This window comes from Cuculus canorus, chromosome 2 (genome assembly GCF_017976375.1).
Source record: "Cuculus canorus isolate bCucCan1 chromosome 2, bCucCan1.pri, whole genome shotgun sequence".
Classification (NCBI taxonomy): Eukaryota; Metazoa; Chordata; class Aves; order Cuculiformes; family Cuculidae; genus Cuculus; species Cuculus canorus.
This window is the reverse complement of record NC_071402.1, coordinates 149,738,115-149,751,194: the sequence shown is the minus strand read 5'-3', so window position 1 is coordinate 149,751,194 and position 13,080 is coordinate 149,738,115. Positions and strand designations below refer to the sequence as shown.

The following is a 13,080-nucleotide window of genomic DNA, read 5'->3' as shown; positions in this document are numbered from 1 at the left end:
TGAATATTAACAAAGTGAAGCATCAGCCAGTACAGGTGACTGTCTCCAGAGAAGTCCTAGAACTTTTATGGATTGCTCTACAAACTTGTAAATTACTCTTACATATATTTTAACCTAAAAGCCTGGGGAGGTTAGCAATTGAAATCATGCCTTAAACCTGCTGCTAGCTTGTTAATTAGGAAAGCAATTGATTGCAAAATTCAGGAGCTGGTCCCTAAAAAATGGCTTAGGAGAAGTTTGTCTGAGTTCAGAAGACTGATTCCCAAACCTTCATGAAGTCTCTATTAAATTCTAGAGCCACTGACACCCCTAAAAGGGCTTCAATTTAATTTAAAAATAATTTCATATGTCATGATTCTAACTCTCTGATGACCACTGTAAGTAAAAGGACATATTGCCCTTTATGTTCTCACCAGTTGAGATGAAGATATATTGGCCAGCATATATCACTTATGGATACATCCACTTTCTAGCCCTGATGAATTGAGAAAAACAACCAAACAAAAAACTAGAGACCCAGGAAGGCTGCACTTTCTCAAGAAATTATGGACTCACATCCAATACGAAAGATGGGGACAGACATTTTAGCAAGGCCTGTTGTGACAGGACAAGGAGTAATGTTTTTAAACTACCAGAGGGTAGATTTAGACTGGATATAAGGAAGAATTTTTTTACAATGAGGGTGGTGAGACACTGGAACAGATTGCCCAGGGAGGCAGTAGAGTCCCCATCCCTGGAAATATTCAAGGTCAGGTTGGATGGGGCTCTAAGCAACCTGATCGAGGTAAAGATGTCCCCGCTCCTGCAGGGGGAGAGGACTAGATGACCTGTAAAGGTCTTTGCAAACCAAAGCATTCTGTAATTGTATGATTCTATTCAACACAGCAAATGCACTGAGCTGGGAATGCCCCTCCTGCTGCTTTCAACCCACCAAGAGCTCAGCAAAAGCAAGGACGTTCTAGAAATCCTGGCAGTGGAAGAGGGTCATAATGGTTTTCTTCTCCAAATACCTTGTGTAGCTGTACCTATTTATCATTATGCAGGGACGGAAAAACACTTCTTAGCAAATTCTAGGAAGCTACGTTCTGTTCCTTGTTCAAGGGTTTAAAGTTTACATGAATCACCAACGTGCTTTAATTAAAACACATACACAGTTTCTCAAGATATTTTGCAGTACTGAAAACACTTTCAAAAATGCCTAGTGTAGTTATACTTCACAATAGAATGAACTTGTGCCACTGCTTTGCTTGTTACCTATTGAGACACAGGAGGTCCAGAGTCAGAGGTTGTTGATTTTGTGCTAAAATTTCTTAAAAGCCAGAAATAATTTTAAATTACCTTTTAAATCTGATTCTCAATGACAGAAGCTGCACAGCAAGACAGCATGTTAGTTAACAAGTCACCACTTCCCTCAATAGTGCTAAATGTTACGAAATTAGCACGTGTTTCTTGGAAGCTGAAGCTACTTTTACAACCTATCGAGTGGACACATCTTTTGGTTGCAATAGGCATTGGTGCACTTAAATCCTTACTAAATTTTTTTGTAATGGAAACAAGAGTGGACTCCAACAAGAACAGAGGCTCAAGCCTCCTTCCAAAGAGAGGAATATACAAAGTATATGTAAAAAGAAAGACTTAACTGGCTATTACTTTGTCAATGGGTGTTTCACAAAGACAAGAGGAGGATCTCTAAGAGAAACTGAAAGAAGCCACGTGAGAAATGTCAATGACAGTCAGGACTAGGACTACTCATGAAAACCATAAATGGTGGCTTGAGAGAGCTATTAGATAGAGCACTGGTTAGGAAGAGCCTGAAACTATGGGCAAAACAGATGCTGTTGCTCTGAACTACTGTGCGTCCATTTTCTAGAGGGACCACATCAGAGAAACACCTAACTTATCAGCAATCTCTCTTCTTTGAGGAAAAAGCAACGTTGAAGACTTCTAGTTTTGGACTTTGGGCAAAGGGTAGTAATCGTACAGTGTTCTCTGAAATCTCACTCCTGTGTCTTGTACATTATCATCCAACTACCAGGAAGAGTTAAGGCAAGGTGAACTATTAGCATTTACTTTCTGCCTTCTTGCAGAAATTCAGTGGCCTTTTAATTTAGTCCTCCAAGTTTACTTACCCCAACTTTTTTTAATTGCCACTGTCCCACTCAGGATTTCCATGGAAGGAAAAGGATCATCAAAGAGCTCTCAGTGGTCTTGAAAGTAGCAATATATTTCAGGAATTTTTGTCCACTGAAGCCCATCATGACCATTTTTGCCGTGTGATACTCCATTTACTGCCCTTAAGCTCACACCTTAACGACACACATACTCTGACAAACAGGTAGGTACTACTGAAAACACTGATTTATGAACCATAGCCATCTTATTATAGAGATGCCCTAAACAGCTTGATCTGAAAACTTTCCATCCACTGCTGCTACTGATCTGACACATTTTCAAGGAGAATTTCACAGCATCCTTAAAGTGTTCACACTGGTCTATATGGAGGACACAGAATCTGTCACCCTGTGGCTAGCTGACCATACCAGCAGTGACGATGCTCCAGGGAGGAGGCGATACGGCAAAACCTCAGTGATAGTCAGCTAAGCAATTAACTGCCTTAATTTTAACAAAGATTTAAGAAAAAAAGCAAGTTGTTTTGCCTAAAGAAACTGGTCCAGTTGCTGTGCATCATTATGAAGTTTACTGCTCCAGGCCACACCTTTGCATCCAGGACTGAAAAGAAAAATGGAAAGTCACATCTTACACTTGCTAAATTGTTCTGGCTGTTGCAACAGGTTCCTTTTGGTTGAAGGAAGAAGGGCTGAGCTGAAGTTATATCAAAATAAAACAACTACCTGACTCAGTCTTCTGATGCAAGAATAATGGAAAGCAATTTGTTCTCATGTCGGCCTCAAGAAATGATTACCTGCTGTGTGCATTTGATGGTGTGACACATTGATGAAGACATCGTTATTAACTCATTGATTTACTACTTCAATTTCCATTGTGACCTTGATTTGATCACTGCTTGATTTATTAGTAACCAATTCAAAAGTAATAGTGTGTTCACTAGTAATTAAAGTTTATTAGTGTGTTCATTTGTTTGAAATGTTTGCTTGCTTACTCGTTCTAATAACAACAATCTTAAAGCTTGAACTTATACCAGTTTGTTTTTCCTGGTTAGAATATAAATCTCAAACTCCAACAAACAGCTGCTAACCTACCCGGGAGCTGCTTGGCTCTCCCAGATTAAGAGCTTAATCCTTCACTTCTACTTAAAACTACACACGAAAAAGAAACTTTCAGTGATCTTAGGAGAACACACTCCCTGATTAACTCTATTTGTGAAAAGTTTCATCCTAAGGACATATTTACAGCTAGGTTATAAATCCTGTGTCCATCCTGACATGCCATTTCCTGGATCAATTGCAATATCCAAGAAAAACCCCCAAATATTACAGATGCTTCTTCCTTATACAAGGGCCCTAGTGTTACATAATCCTTACCATTCTGTGATGCTCTTGTGTGCTCTAATTACAGAGGTTTCAATATCAATCGGATGGTATCTCATGCCTCGTAACTCCATGGCTTCATCTAATGCACCCACAACATAAAGTGCATCATGGCGCTCTGGTAGTAAATGAAAGAAATATTAATGATTCTGTTCTCCAGTAAATTGAATTACAAAAATGCTCATGTTAATAAATAAGTACTTTAAGTATAACATTTACAAGTTATCCTCAAATTTCTGAAACCCCAAAGTGATTTCCAAACTAATGAGAGTTTTCCACTACTGAAGTGCAATGCAGAACAGAAAACAGAAGAAAGGAAGGCAGAACACAATTCCCATTTGAAGTAGAGAAAGGTGTCTTTATGTAAAGACAGAGTGGAATAAATTCCTGTTTTTCTCCCAGGTAGATACAGAACAGACTAATTCTTTTTAAGGCACTCTAAATAGACATTAGGTTCCTTGTTTCTCTTTCCTTTGAAAGAGAAAGGATGGATTTGCCTCTGACTGTGTGGATAGTGTTCTTCCAGTAATTTTGAGATGGCTAGTGCTGATGCTTAAGGTGTATTACAAAGGCGTTTATCAATAAAATAGAAATATGTGCTATGTGCCAGATAACAAATTGCTCATTCAGACAAATGGCAAGCTCTGAAGTGCAATGCTCTTGTAGAACAAATTTTTACTGACTAAAGAAATGAGGCTGAAATGACACTTTTTATGAGATATTAAGCTGATAATAAATGACTGTATGTTATCCATAAAGAAATAATATTCACTAATAGACTTACAAGCAGATAACTGCCTCTTTTTACATTAATTTAGATAGTTGCATGGTGGTAATGTAAAGGCAATATAACATCTACCAGTAATAATGGGAAAAGAGCTTTCTACACTGGGAGCTAAGAGTGGGAGGAGAATGGAGACTTAGCAACTCTTTGCTAGGAGAAGATTTAAGTCATTTGGATGCTTAAGTTGCAATCTCCTCAGAGAATCCTGAATTAGCTTGAGGCTGGGCTATCATCATGAAATAAAAAAAAGCCTGTGCATCTGAAAGTAAATCTCTTCAGGAAGATGCTAACATAAGGACATGGGCAGTAGTTGTAATCCACAGTGATTAATAAAATGCTTTCAGATTTGGTGAATTCACTCTTTGGCTGAATAGCTGCTATTCTAATTGCACTGGAGGTGCTCGCAGAGTTGCTAGAAACCGTATTTTGCCAGCAGCCTCAACTGCTACCTCAGCCAGGCACCACTGATGGCACTATGCTCCGCAAAAATCACAGGAAAGGCATGTCTTCTCAAGCAAAGACCTTGTGTGCCTGACAGTGCTGGTTTGCTTACACGTGTACATGAGATTAGGAATGTCATAAAACCAAATAATGAAATCCAGTATGTTCCCGACAGAAACCCAAACACCCCGTAGCTTCTGCTGCAGGCCACTGCTTGTTTTACATGTCAGTAAGCATCTCCACAGGTCTTAAGACTGGGAAATTTGAGAAATGGATAGCTTCTGTAAATAAGTTTGTAACTGAGGAATTATCAAAGAAGCTGGTTGTCACAGAAGGGACAGGGCTCAGACTCACAACAAGGCTCTTTCTATTCGCACGAACGCACTCCTGCAGATACAACTGCGAGAGCAAATGATGTCGTTCTAAGCTGCATTTCATATTTTTCAACCTGAAGCACTTCACACATTAACAGTGCCAAAAAGTTAGTGGTGGAGGGGATTTATAGCACCTCAGGTACAATAACGGAAAAGCAACTGTTTCAGCAGGGAAAGCTTGCCCTGTTTTATTTTCTGATTAGTTTAAATAAGGCTTTTTTGCAGTTCTACAGGTTTCACAGATTGAACACGCCAGGCAGCACAGGCGAAGAGACACAGTGGCAGCCTCAAAATAATCTCAATTATGTTCATAGACCAAGATGATAAGAAACATCTTACCTCCATTTGCATCTGTGAGTTCTGTTCTTCTCAGGAACCCCAGATAGCCAGTTCGAGCCCAAATAGTCTGTGTGTCTCCAAAGCTGAGTCTTGAATTAAAATGATCTGACTGCAGAGATTCATCTCCATAGATGGTAAAATACCCACTAGCATTGTGAGTGCTGTGAACCCATATCTAAGTTAAAAGCAATTATACTGGTATTAATTAAAGCAGCTTTCCAGAATGAAGCATTATTGAAAATTCTTGATGCAAATATTTGTAGTCATAGCTAGATAAGTGTACAATGCCTTTTTACACTGTCTCTGAACCTATAGCTGACCCAGTTTTAGGCTCAGAGACCCCAATCTAGCCTTACTGAAGCTGGAGCGTAGATCCAAACCACGCCTGGTAGAGAGGGCTGCTGGACTCATGGCCGCGGGGACACCTGCCTTGCAGCCCTCTGGCCCCAGGTTAGCCACAAACCTGCACAGTCTGCACGAATGGCTCAGCTAGCTCCGAGGTCTGCTTGGTTATGGCAATTTTAGGCACAGTCTATGGACCACAGTGCCCTTTCTATAGTCCCTTCCTGGTTCGGTGCATTTACTCCAGCAGGTCACCCTCCATGAACACCAGACAGACAGATTATTTTAAAGAGTGAGGCCAGGGACCTTCACCTTTGGAGAAGGATTCATCTCATCCAATTCAGGACATTGTGGAAATTTTTATGATGTCATAGTAATAAAATCTTATAGAAGAATCTCACAAATTAGATTGTAGGTTTTAATTATGACTAAGCAAATTCTTCATTTTGTTAATTAGGATTTTAATTGCTCATTGAAAACAATGTTTTTTCTCTCTCTAGAAACATAAAATAAATTGGAAAAACATATAGCCTTGCTTGACTCAGCTAATGAGTGTACTTCAGTGCACTGAAGCACAATAATTATAAAGCGAATAGCACTAGAAAACCATCTAGCTGAAATTAGCCTAATCAATAAACTTATTTTTTCCTGTAAGTTTCCATCAGAATTAGTGAAAGACCAAGCAGAAAACAGAAAAAGCAGATTTTTGTCACATTTTTAACAAACTTGATCTACTAGTAGCATCCATCAAGCATGTTACTAACAGTTTTAATGATGATACAAATATCATGCTACACCCTTTATATACTATACGTGTAGAATTAACAATTTTCTTAACCAGGCATTAGAAACCAGTCATATATATGATGATAGTTTTATCTCTGCAATTTAGCTTATAGCATATAAAGGTTAAATTTTCATGACTCACCTCACCAAGATGAGAATCTCCTAAGGGTCCCTTTGTTTCTGGATTAGCAATAATGATACGTACTCCTGGGAGGATCTATTGAAAGAAAATATGAGGCTGAGTAACAAAACAGATATTGGGTTATGCTATCATTTGCTGACTCTTCTTCCTCAAAAAGACTTCATCAGAAACTAGAAGAAATCCTTAAAAAGTTAAAGTAAACTTATAAAATGAAAAATAAAATAGTCCACAGATGTAATCAATTCTAGATATCTGGGAAATGCTACAAAACCTCTTCTCTTTGTGAAAGCTGTTCCATCATTAATAACTCCTCAGAAATCAAATGTTCACCTACAGTACAAAAAAATCCTACCAAGTGGCCCATGTCTCTCTGAGAATAAATACTAGAATACAAAAAAGCTCCACGCCAGCCACATGAAACTTTGGCCTGAAAGGAAAAGAAAGCCAGATGCAATTTCCCCAGAATGAGGCCCTGCCAATGACTTCATGCAATGGACACCCAACCACTACAGAGGTGGGCAGATGTCAAACCCTAAAACAGAAAAGGGAGCATCCTTTGACCATGAGTGTTTGCAAAGCTATGGTTAGAAAGCTTTAGATAAGCATCCACAGCGTCAAGGGCAGTCAGTGAGCAGGGAGTGCCTTGGTGGCTCAGTGCAGCAGTGATGTCACCTGTCCTTTCTCCTAAAGGTAGATTACACTTAGCAGTAGACCTCGGTCACTGGCCAGAGAGCGCAACCAGGGACAGAGATGAGAGCAGCATGGCTGTGTGCTGGTCCTGTGTCCTCACACAGTTGATGCCACTCACCAGAACAGTCCCTCTGCAGGTAATCGGCAGTCTATGAGTACAGCACTGGTAATCTCAGACCAGTTCTCAGTGCAGGTGGCTCTACACAAATGATGCCTTCACTAGTGGCATGTTTGTTGGCTGTTTCAAAGGTGAGATGAAATGCCTTCTCTTTGCAGTAAAGAAGGAAATTTTGCTTGCATAAAGGAAGGAGGTACAGCTTTTGAGAAAGCAGTAATGCATTGGTTACAGCTATTGTGCTGTAACCTCAACAGTAAAGAAAGGTCTTCAACCTGCACACCCGATAAAGCCTTCCTCAATGTTACATTCACATAAAAATGACCAGAAATGGACATTACTGAAAATATTTACCATAAAAGGTATGTTTAAATCTTCCTCCAGTACTTACTTTTCCTGACTCCATAAGTGGCAAACTATGTGGAGATCCTCTTTCGACTAAACGAACTCTGTAAAATACATGTAAAAATAAAATGCATAATATACATTTGAGTTTATTTGCTTTTCATTAACATTTATTTCTAAAAGGAATGGTTAATGATCGCAGAGATTAATGCTATTTTTGGAATATCCTGTAGAGCATAATTGGGCCCAATAGTTAATCTTAGTCAAGACTTATGTCTGGGAAAGTAATGAAAAAAAGATGTGTGTGAAGATTTTCTTAAATATTAAATTCTTAAAAAGTAATTGGTGCCTTTAGATTTGTTTTTGATAGACTTTTGTAAAAGGAATTCTATGCACAAATTTATTCACAACAAGACGGATCTGAAATATTGATTTCACACGAGAATATCATAAATGCTGAGGCACAGACATAAAAGCACGTGAGCTGAGTGAGTAACCACATTCCATGAGTAGCTAACAGTTAAAATCAGAGTCATATCGCAATAGCTCATAACCTGGCCTCAACCTGAAATCTGCATTTGCAATCTTTTAATTATTTTCAATGCACAGTGCTTGATAAACATTTTAATAACCAAACCCATAATTTAATGAAAAATGTTATTATATTACTGCTGAGGTCAGACCCTCTCTCTGAGTGTGGCTTTCTGGTTCTTCCTCTTCCATTCTTAGACAATTTATTTTCTCACTAAAGGAACAGAAATGGCAGCTCTCTTTCAGTGGTATGATGGTCTGGAAGGAAATCCTCATTGAACCTTAGAAGAGTACTAAGTTAGACTGAAAGAGTAAAGTCATTAAATAGCTGATGATCTCAGCCAGCACATGATGAGGAAAATTTGGTAATAACTAGGCAACGCTGCATCCTAAGTTAGATAACTGAAAAGCTCTAACAGTCCATGAAAACATTAAACTTCTCACTCTCGAACCTTTCCATAATGCACTTAACCCATCCGAATCTGGACTTCTGTCAAAAGAGCTGTTCCTCCCCTCAGCTCTGTGACTAGAAAACAAGCAACACAAGATACCCAAAAACCAACCCTGTAAAGCGTAAAGTTGAAACATCAGTGGAGAGGAAATCATAGCTAGGAGTGGATGGGTGGAGAACTGGATCTGGTTAAACTGATCACAAAACCACACTGTGTTAGCAGCAGTCATGACAGATCTTTTCTGGATTGTTTTGATGTCTTTATATAGACAAGAGTACAGCAGTGCTCTGTTTGGGTAAGGAAGAATGAGACACAGAGAGACCTCACCTAGAGGTCCCTTTGGAGAAGAACAAAGAACAAAGCTTTGGCAAGTTCAGCCCCTAAACTTAAAGGAGGTGGAAAAAAGATATTTTTTTTTTTTTCACTATTTCTTTGCTCCAAAAGTCTTTTATAAAAGCTGAGACTGTTGAGGTCAAGGCAGAAATAGTGAATAGTGTTTCATCTGCAGTTCTAGAAAGTCTCTCAATCTTGATGGATAGGGTAGGGCTAAGCCCTGAGGCACTGCACACCAGTGCAAAGAGTTCCTTGCACTAATAGCAAGAGAAACAACACAAATATGCAGCAAATTCCGACTGATTTCTGAAGTCCTTGTTTTACACCACACTGTTCTCTTAAACCTCTGTTTTGTTACAGGTGTAACAAAATGTCAGGCATGTACACATGCCTGTATTTACTACATCATTTTCCGCTGAGCTTCCCACCAGCTGAAAGGCAGTAGGGCCACCACTGGTTTCACAGCAAAAGCATTCATCTCTTCAACGATGGACAGATAGCAGAAACCCAAGCCTCAGGAACTTCACTATAAGCTGTACATGCAAGGCTAAATTAATGCTACTCTATAACGGATATGCCTACATAAGCCACACTAGTGTTGCTGTTCAAATGGTAAGCAAATCATAGATATTTAGAAGTATGTAGCAAAGGCTTTAAAATTAACTGTGCATATTGAAAAAAAAGTCAAATTTTGAAAAAGAAACCCAGTTGTTAATAATACCTATATTTCTGTCTCTTCACATATTTTTTCTTCTGTAAAATGCTTTAACTGAGTTCTTCCAAACAAGTGATACCTCCAAACTTTACCTGTATTTGCAAACAGGCAGCTGTTCCTTAGAAGAACTAGTTGTCATTTCAATCTCCTTTAACAGACAAAGTTATCGAATTTACTCTTTACCAACAGTTCTCAAATAGATTTTATCTTAAAAACAAGCCAATTGGAAAGACCTCAGCCACATGCAGTTCTAAGAAAGATGGTGCAACAATGTTCAGGAAACGCTTACTTTGGTTTTAAGATTGGTTTAAAAAGAACTTGATTTGGATAACAGTAGCAATAAACCTCTGGGGAAGGAAGAGAGTATGTCAGAGCTGTGCAGCTGCCCAGAGGTTTGGTTGGCCTTTGCTTCTTTCCTGTTATTAAGACATGCCTCAGCGAAGTGTTGCTGAACTCCAGATTGAGCAGAAATCACAAATAATAAAGCTATACATTCAATAGTCAATGAAATAACTACTGGAGATGAATCAACATTCATAAATCTGACCATTTCTTTCCTCTTTGCTTTCAGCATCTGTGCCTCCCAACTTGTTCTTATTATCACTAGTATATTCTTGTAGTTCCCTTCTCCACCTATTTCCTTTAACCTCGTCAGATTTTTTAGCACATGACGATCCAGAAGGTGCAACTTCTCAGTTTCCAGTTCTGTTAAACCTCCCCCACTCTGTCCTTCCTGCCTCACATCCCTACAGATTTAGCACGGCAGTTCAGTAGACACAGAAACAGCATTTCCTACAGGCTTTCTCTGAGGACCCTGATAGTGCTCAAAAACTTGGACTCTGTTTTAAAAAGTTTCTGCTAAGCTCACAGTCCCTTTGGGAACATGCTGTTAAACCTCTAACATATCTGAAATAATAAAAGATATTTTACAACAAAGAGATTAAAAAAAAATAGAAGAAAACCTCCAGATTCTAATGTTACCAACTCTTATGCGCATACTTAATTTTGAGTGTGTAATAGTCTTACTAACTCTACCGGGACTAGTCCTGTGAATAAATCACGGACATTAGGCAATAATTTATAAAATGAGTTTTAATGTGCCTCAGCATAAAATAATTCAATTGTTCTCACTCTTCCCCAAGAGGTTTCCATTTTTCCACTGACACACACAGACAGCAGACACGACTGAAAACTTCTTTGCTTTCCCTGTTGAGTGAGCAGCAACACTATGAAGGCTGGTCTGGCAATCAAGGTAAAAATGCAGAGCACAGGCCTTCTCAGACCCTTAGGGAGTCCAGAGAAGGGCCACAAAGATGATCCGAGGGCTGGAACACCTACCCTGTGAAGACAGGCTGAGAGAGATGGGATTGTCCAGAGTGGAGAAGACAAGATTCTGGGGAGACCCTACAGCAGCCTTCCAGTATTAAAGGGAGCCTATACAAAAGTTGGGGGGGGCCTCTTAAAAGGGATTGTAGTGATAGGATGAAGGTTAATGGTTTTAAGCTAAACGAGGGGAGATTTAGATTAGATATTAGGAAGAATTTTTTCACTCTGAGTGTGGTGAGGCACTGGAATAGGTTGCCCAGAGAAGTCACAGATGTCCCATCCCTAGAGGTGTTCAAGGCCAGGATTTACAAGACATCGAGCAACCTGATCCAGTGGGAGGGGTCCCCACCCGTGGCAGGAGGATTGGAACTGGATGATCTTTAAGGTCCCTCCCAATCCATTCTATGATCCTATGACTCTGAAAACAATGTTTCTGAATTACTTAGGTGATGCTGGCAAAGAAACTTATGGCTCCTTGCAGCCCTCTTAGGACAGTTTTAGTAAATCTTCTCCAAATTCACAAATAATCATAATGTGCTGTGAGACAGCAGAGTTCTAGAAAGGCCAAATCTTGTTTCTCTGGAGTGCTCCAGCTGCTCTTTGTTGGGAGTGAAAACACTTTCTTACAAAGTGAGTGCAGAGCCTTCCTGCTGCTTTCTGCTGCCTTCAAGTCCTGCTGGGAAGGGCAGAGGAGAACATGGCAGCAGAGCCAGACTGGGCAAAGAGCCTGCAAATCAAGTGGGTGGGAGAAAAACGCTGCCCTTGTGTGTGAAAGCTACTTTTGCAGCTTCTGGCAGTTTGCAGCCAAGTTTAGAGGGAAAACATAAATGAGTGACTTGATGTAGGGTGCACACAGAGTTTCACAGTTTCTCTCTCACCAAAATCTCCTTCAGGGAGAGGCAGCAGATGTTTAAGAGTTGTTCCGTTGTTAAAAAACTATAAGCAACAATGATAAGCAATGAATCTGTATAATTTACACAGTACAAGACAGTATAGTTTTTAGAATTTTCTTCAATCATTCCTAAGAATTAGTCTTTTTTCTTGAAAAAATATCTCTGACCGGCTGCACAGCTGAGAAAACTGCCTATATTTTGAAGTCTGTCTGCTGGGATTTAAGAGGGAATGTAGCGACACAACCAGTATGTGCTAAACTTCTTGTTACAATTGAATACATTGGACAGGTTTCACCTCCTTTACATCAAACACTTACTGTAGAAAAGCAGTACTGAAATCTGACTTCGGAGTGAAAATTTGCAAGCTACAACTCTGGGCACTGTAACTGCTGTGCAGCAAAGGGGATATTGAAATACAGTAACAATGTCCTTCTGTCTCACACAAAACTGCAAATTTTGCTTCAGCTCCTTTTTAAAATCTGGTCTGTTCAGTGACGAAAACTCTCCAAAACATATTCCACAGCTTGCTAGTATTTTGCACTAATCAGAGAGTTTGTCAGCAGCACTATTAACTGTTGCTTTTGGGAACCTGCAGGGGCTGAGCGTGCAGAGTGGTGCTAACCAATGTTACGATGCCAAAACTGGGCAAACCTTCAAAGCTGGCTGTGCTGTTGCTCTGAGAAAGATTTGGATTCTGTGACTCTAATAGAGATGGAAAGAAGCTATTAGGTCATCCAAGTCTTGCTCCCTGCCAAAAAAAGACTGTTCCATGCAGTGCACTTTCAAGCGCTTTGTCTACTCTTGTTATAGTATTTCAAATGATGGGCCTTCTTCCACTTCCCTTCAGAGTTTCTCAGCTGAATGTATTTCATAGTCAGGAAGCTTTTTACTGTGATGCTTGGCATGAACCATTCTTAGCTTCCTCTTGTTATTTCTGTTTTTCCACAACCAATTCAAAGGAGC

At 39.6% G+C, this 13,080-nt stretch overlaps 1 protein-coding gene across 5 annotated transcripts in view; it reads right to left on the bottom strand.

The window, feature by feature from the left end:
* Positions 1-13,080, bottom strand: part of DIP2C (disco interacting protein 2 homolog C) — a 326,524-nt gene that overhangs the window by 5,785 nt on the left and 307,659 nt on the right. For all 5 annotated transcript variants that reach the window (XM_054058185.1, XM_054058186.1, XM_054058183.1 and 2 more), the window contains 4 exons: positions 7,914-7,971; positions 6,718-6,792; positions 5,448-5,622; positions 3,504-3,627 (listed from right to left, as the gene is read on the bottom strand). In XM_054058185.1, coding sequence (XP_053914160.1) covers positions 3,504-3,627; positions 5,448-5,622; positions 6,718-6,792; positions 7,914-7,971 — 432 coding nt within the window. The remainder of the gene's footprint in view (positions 1-3,503; positions 3,628-5,447; positions 5,623-6,717; positions 6,793-7,913; positions 7,972-13,080) is intronic.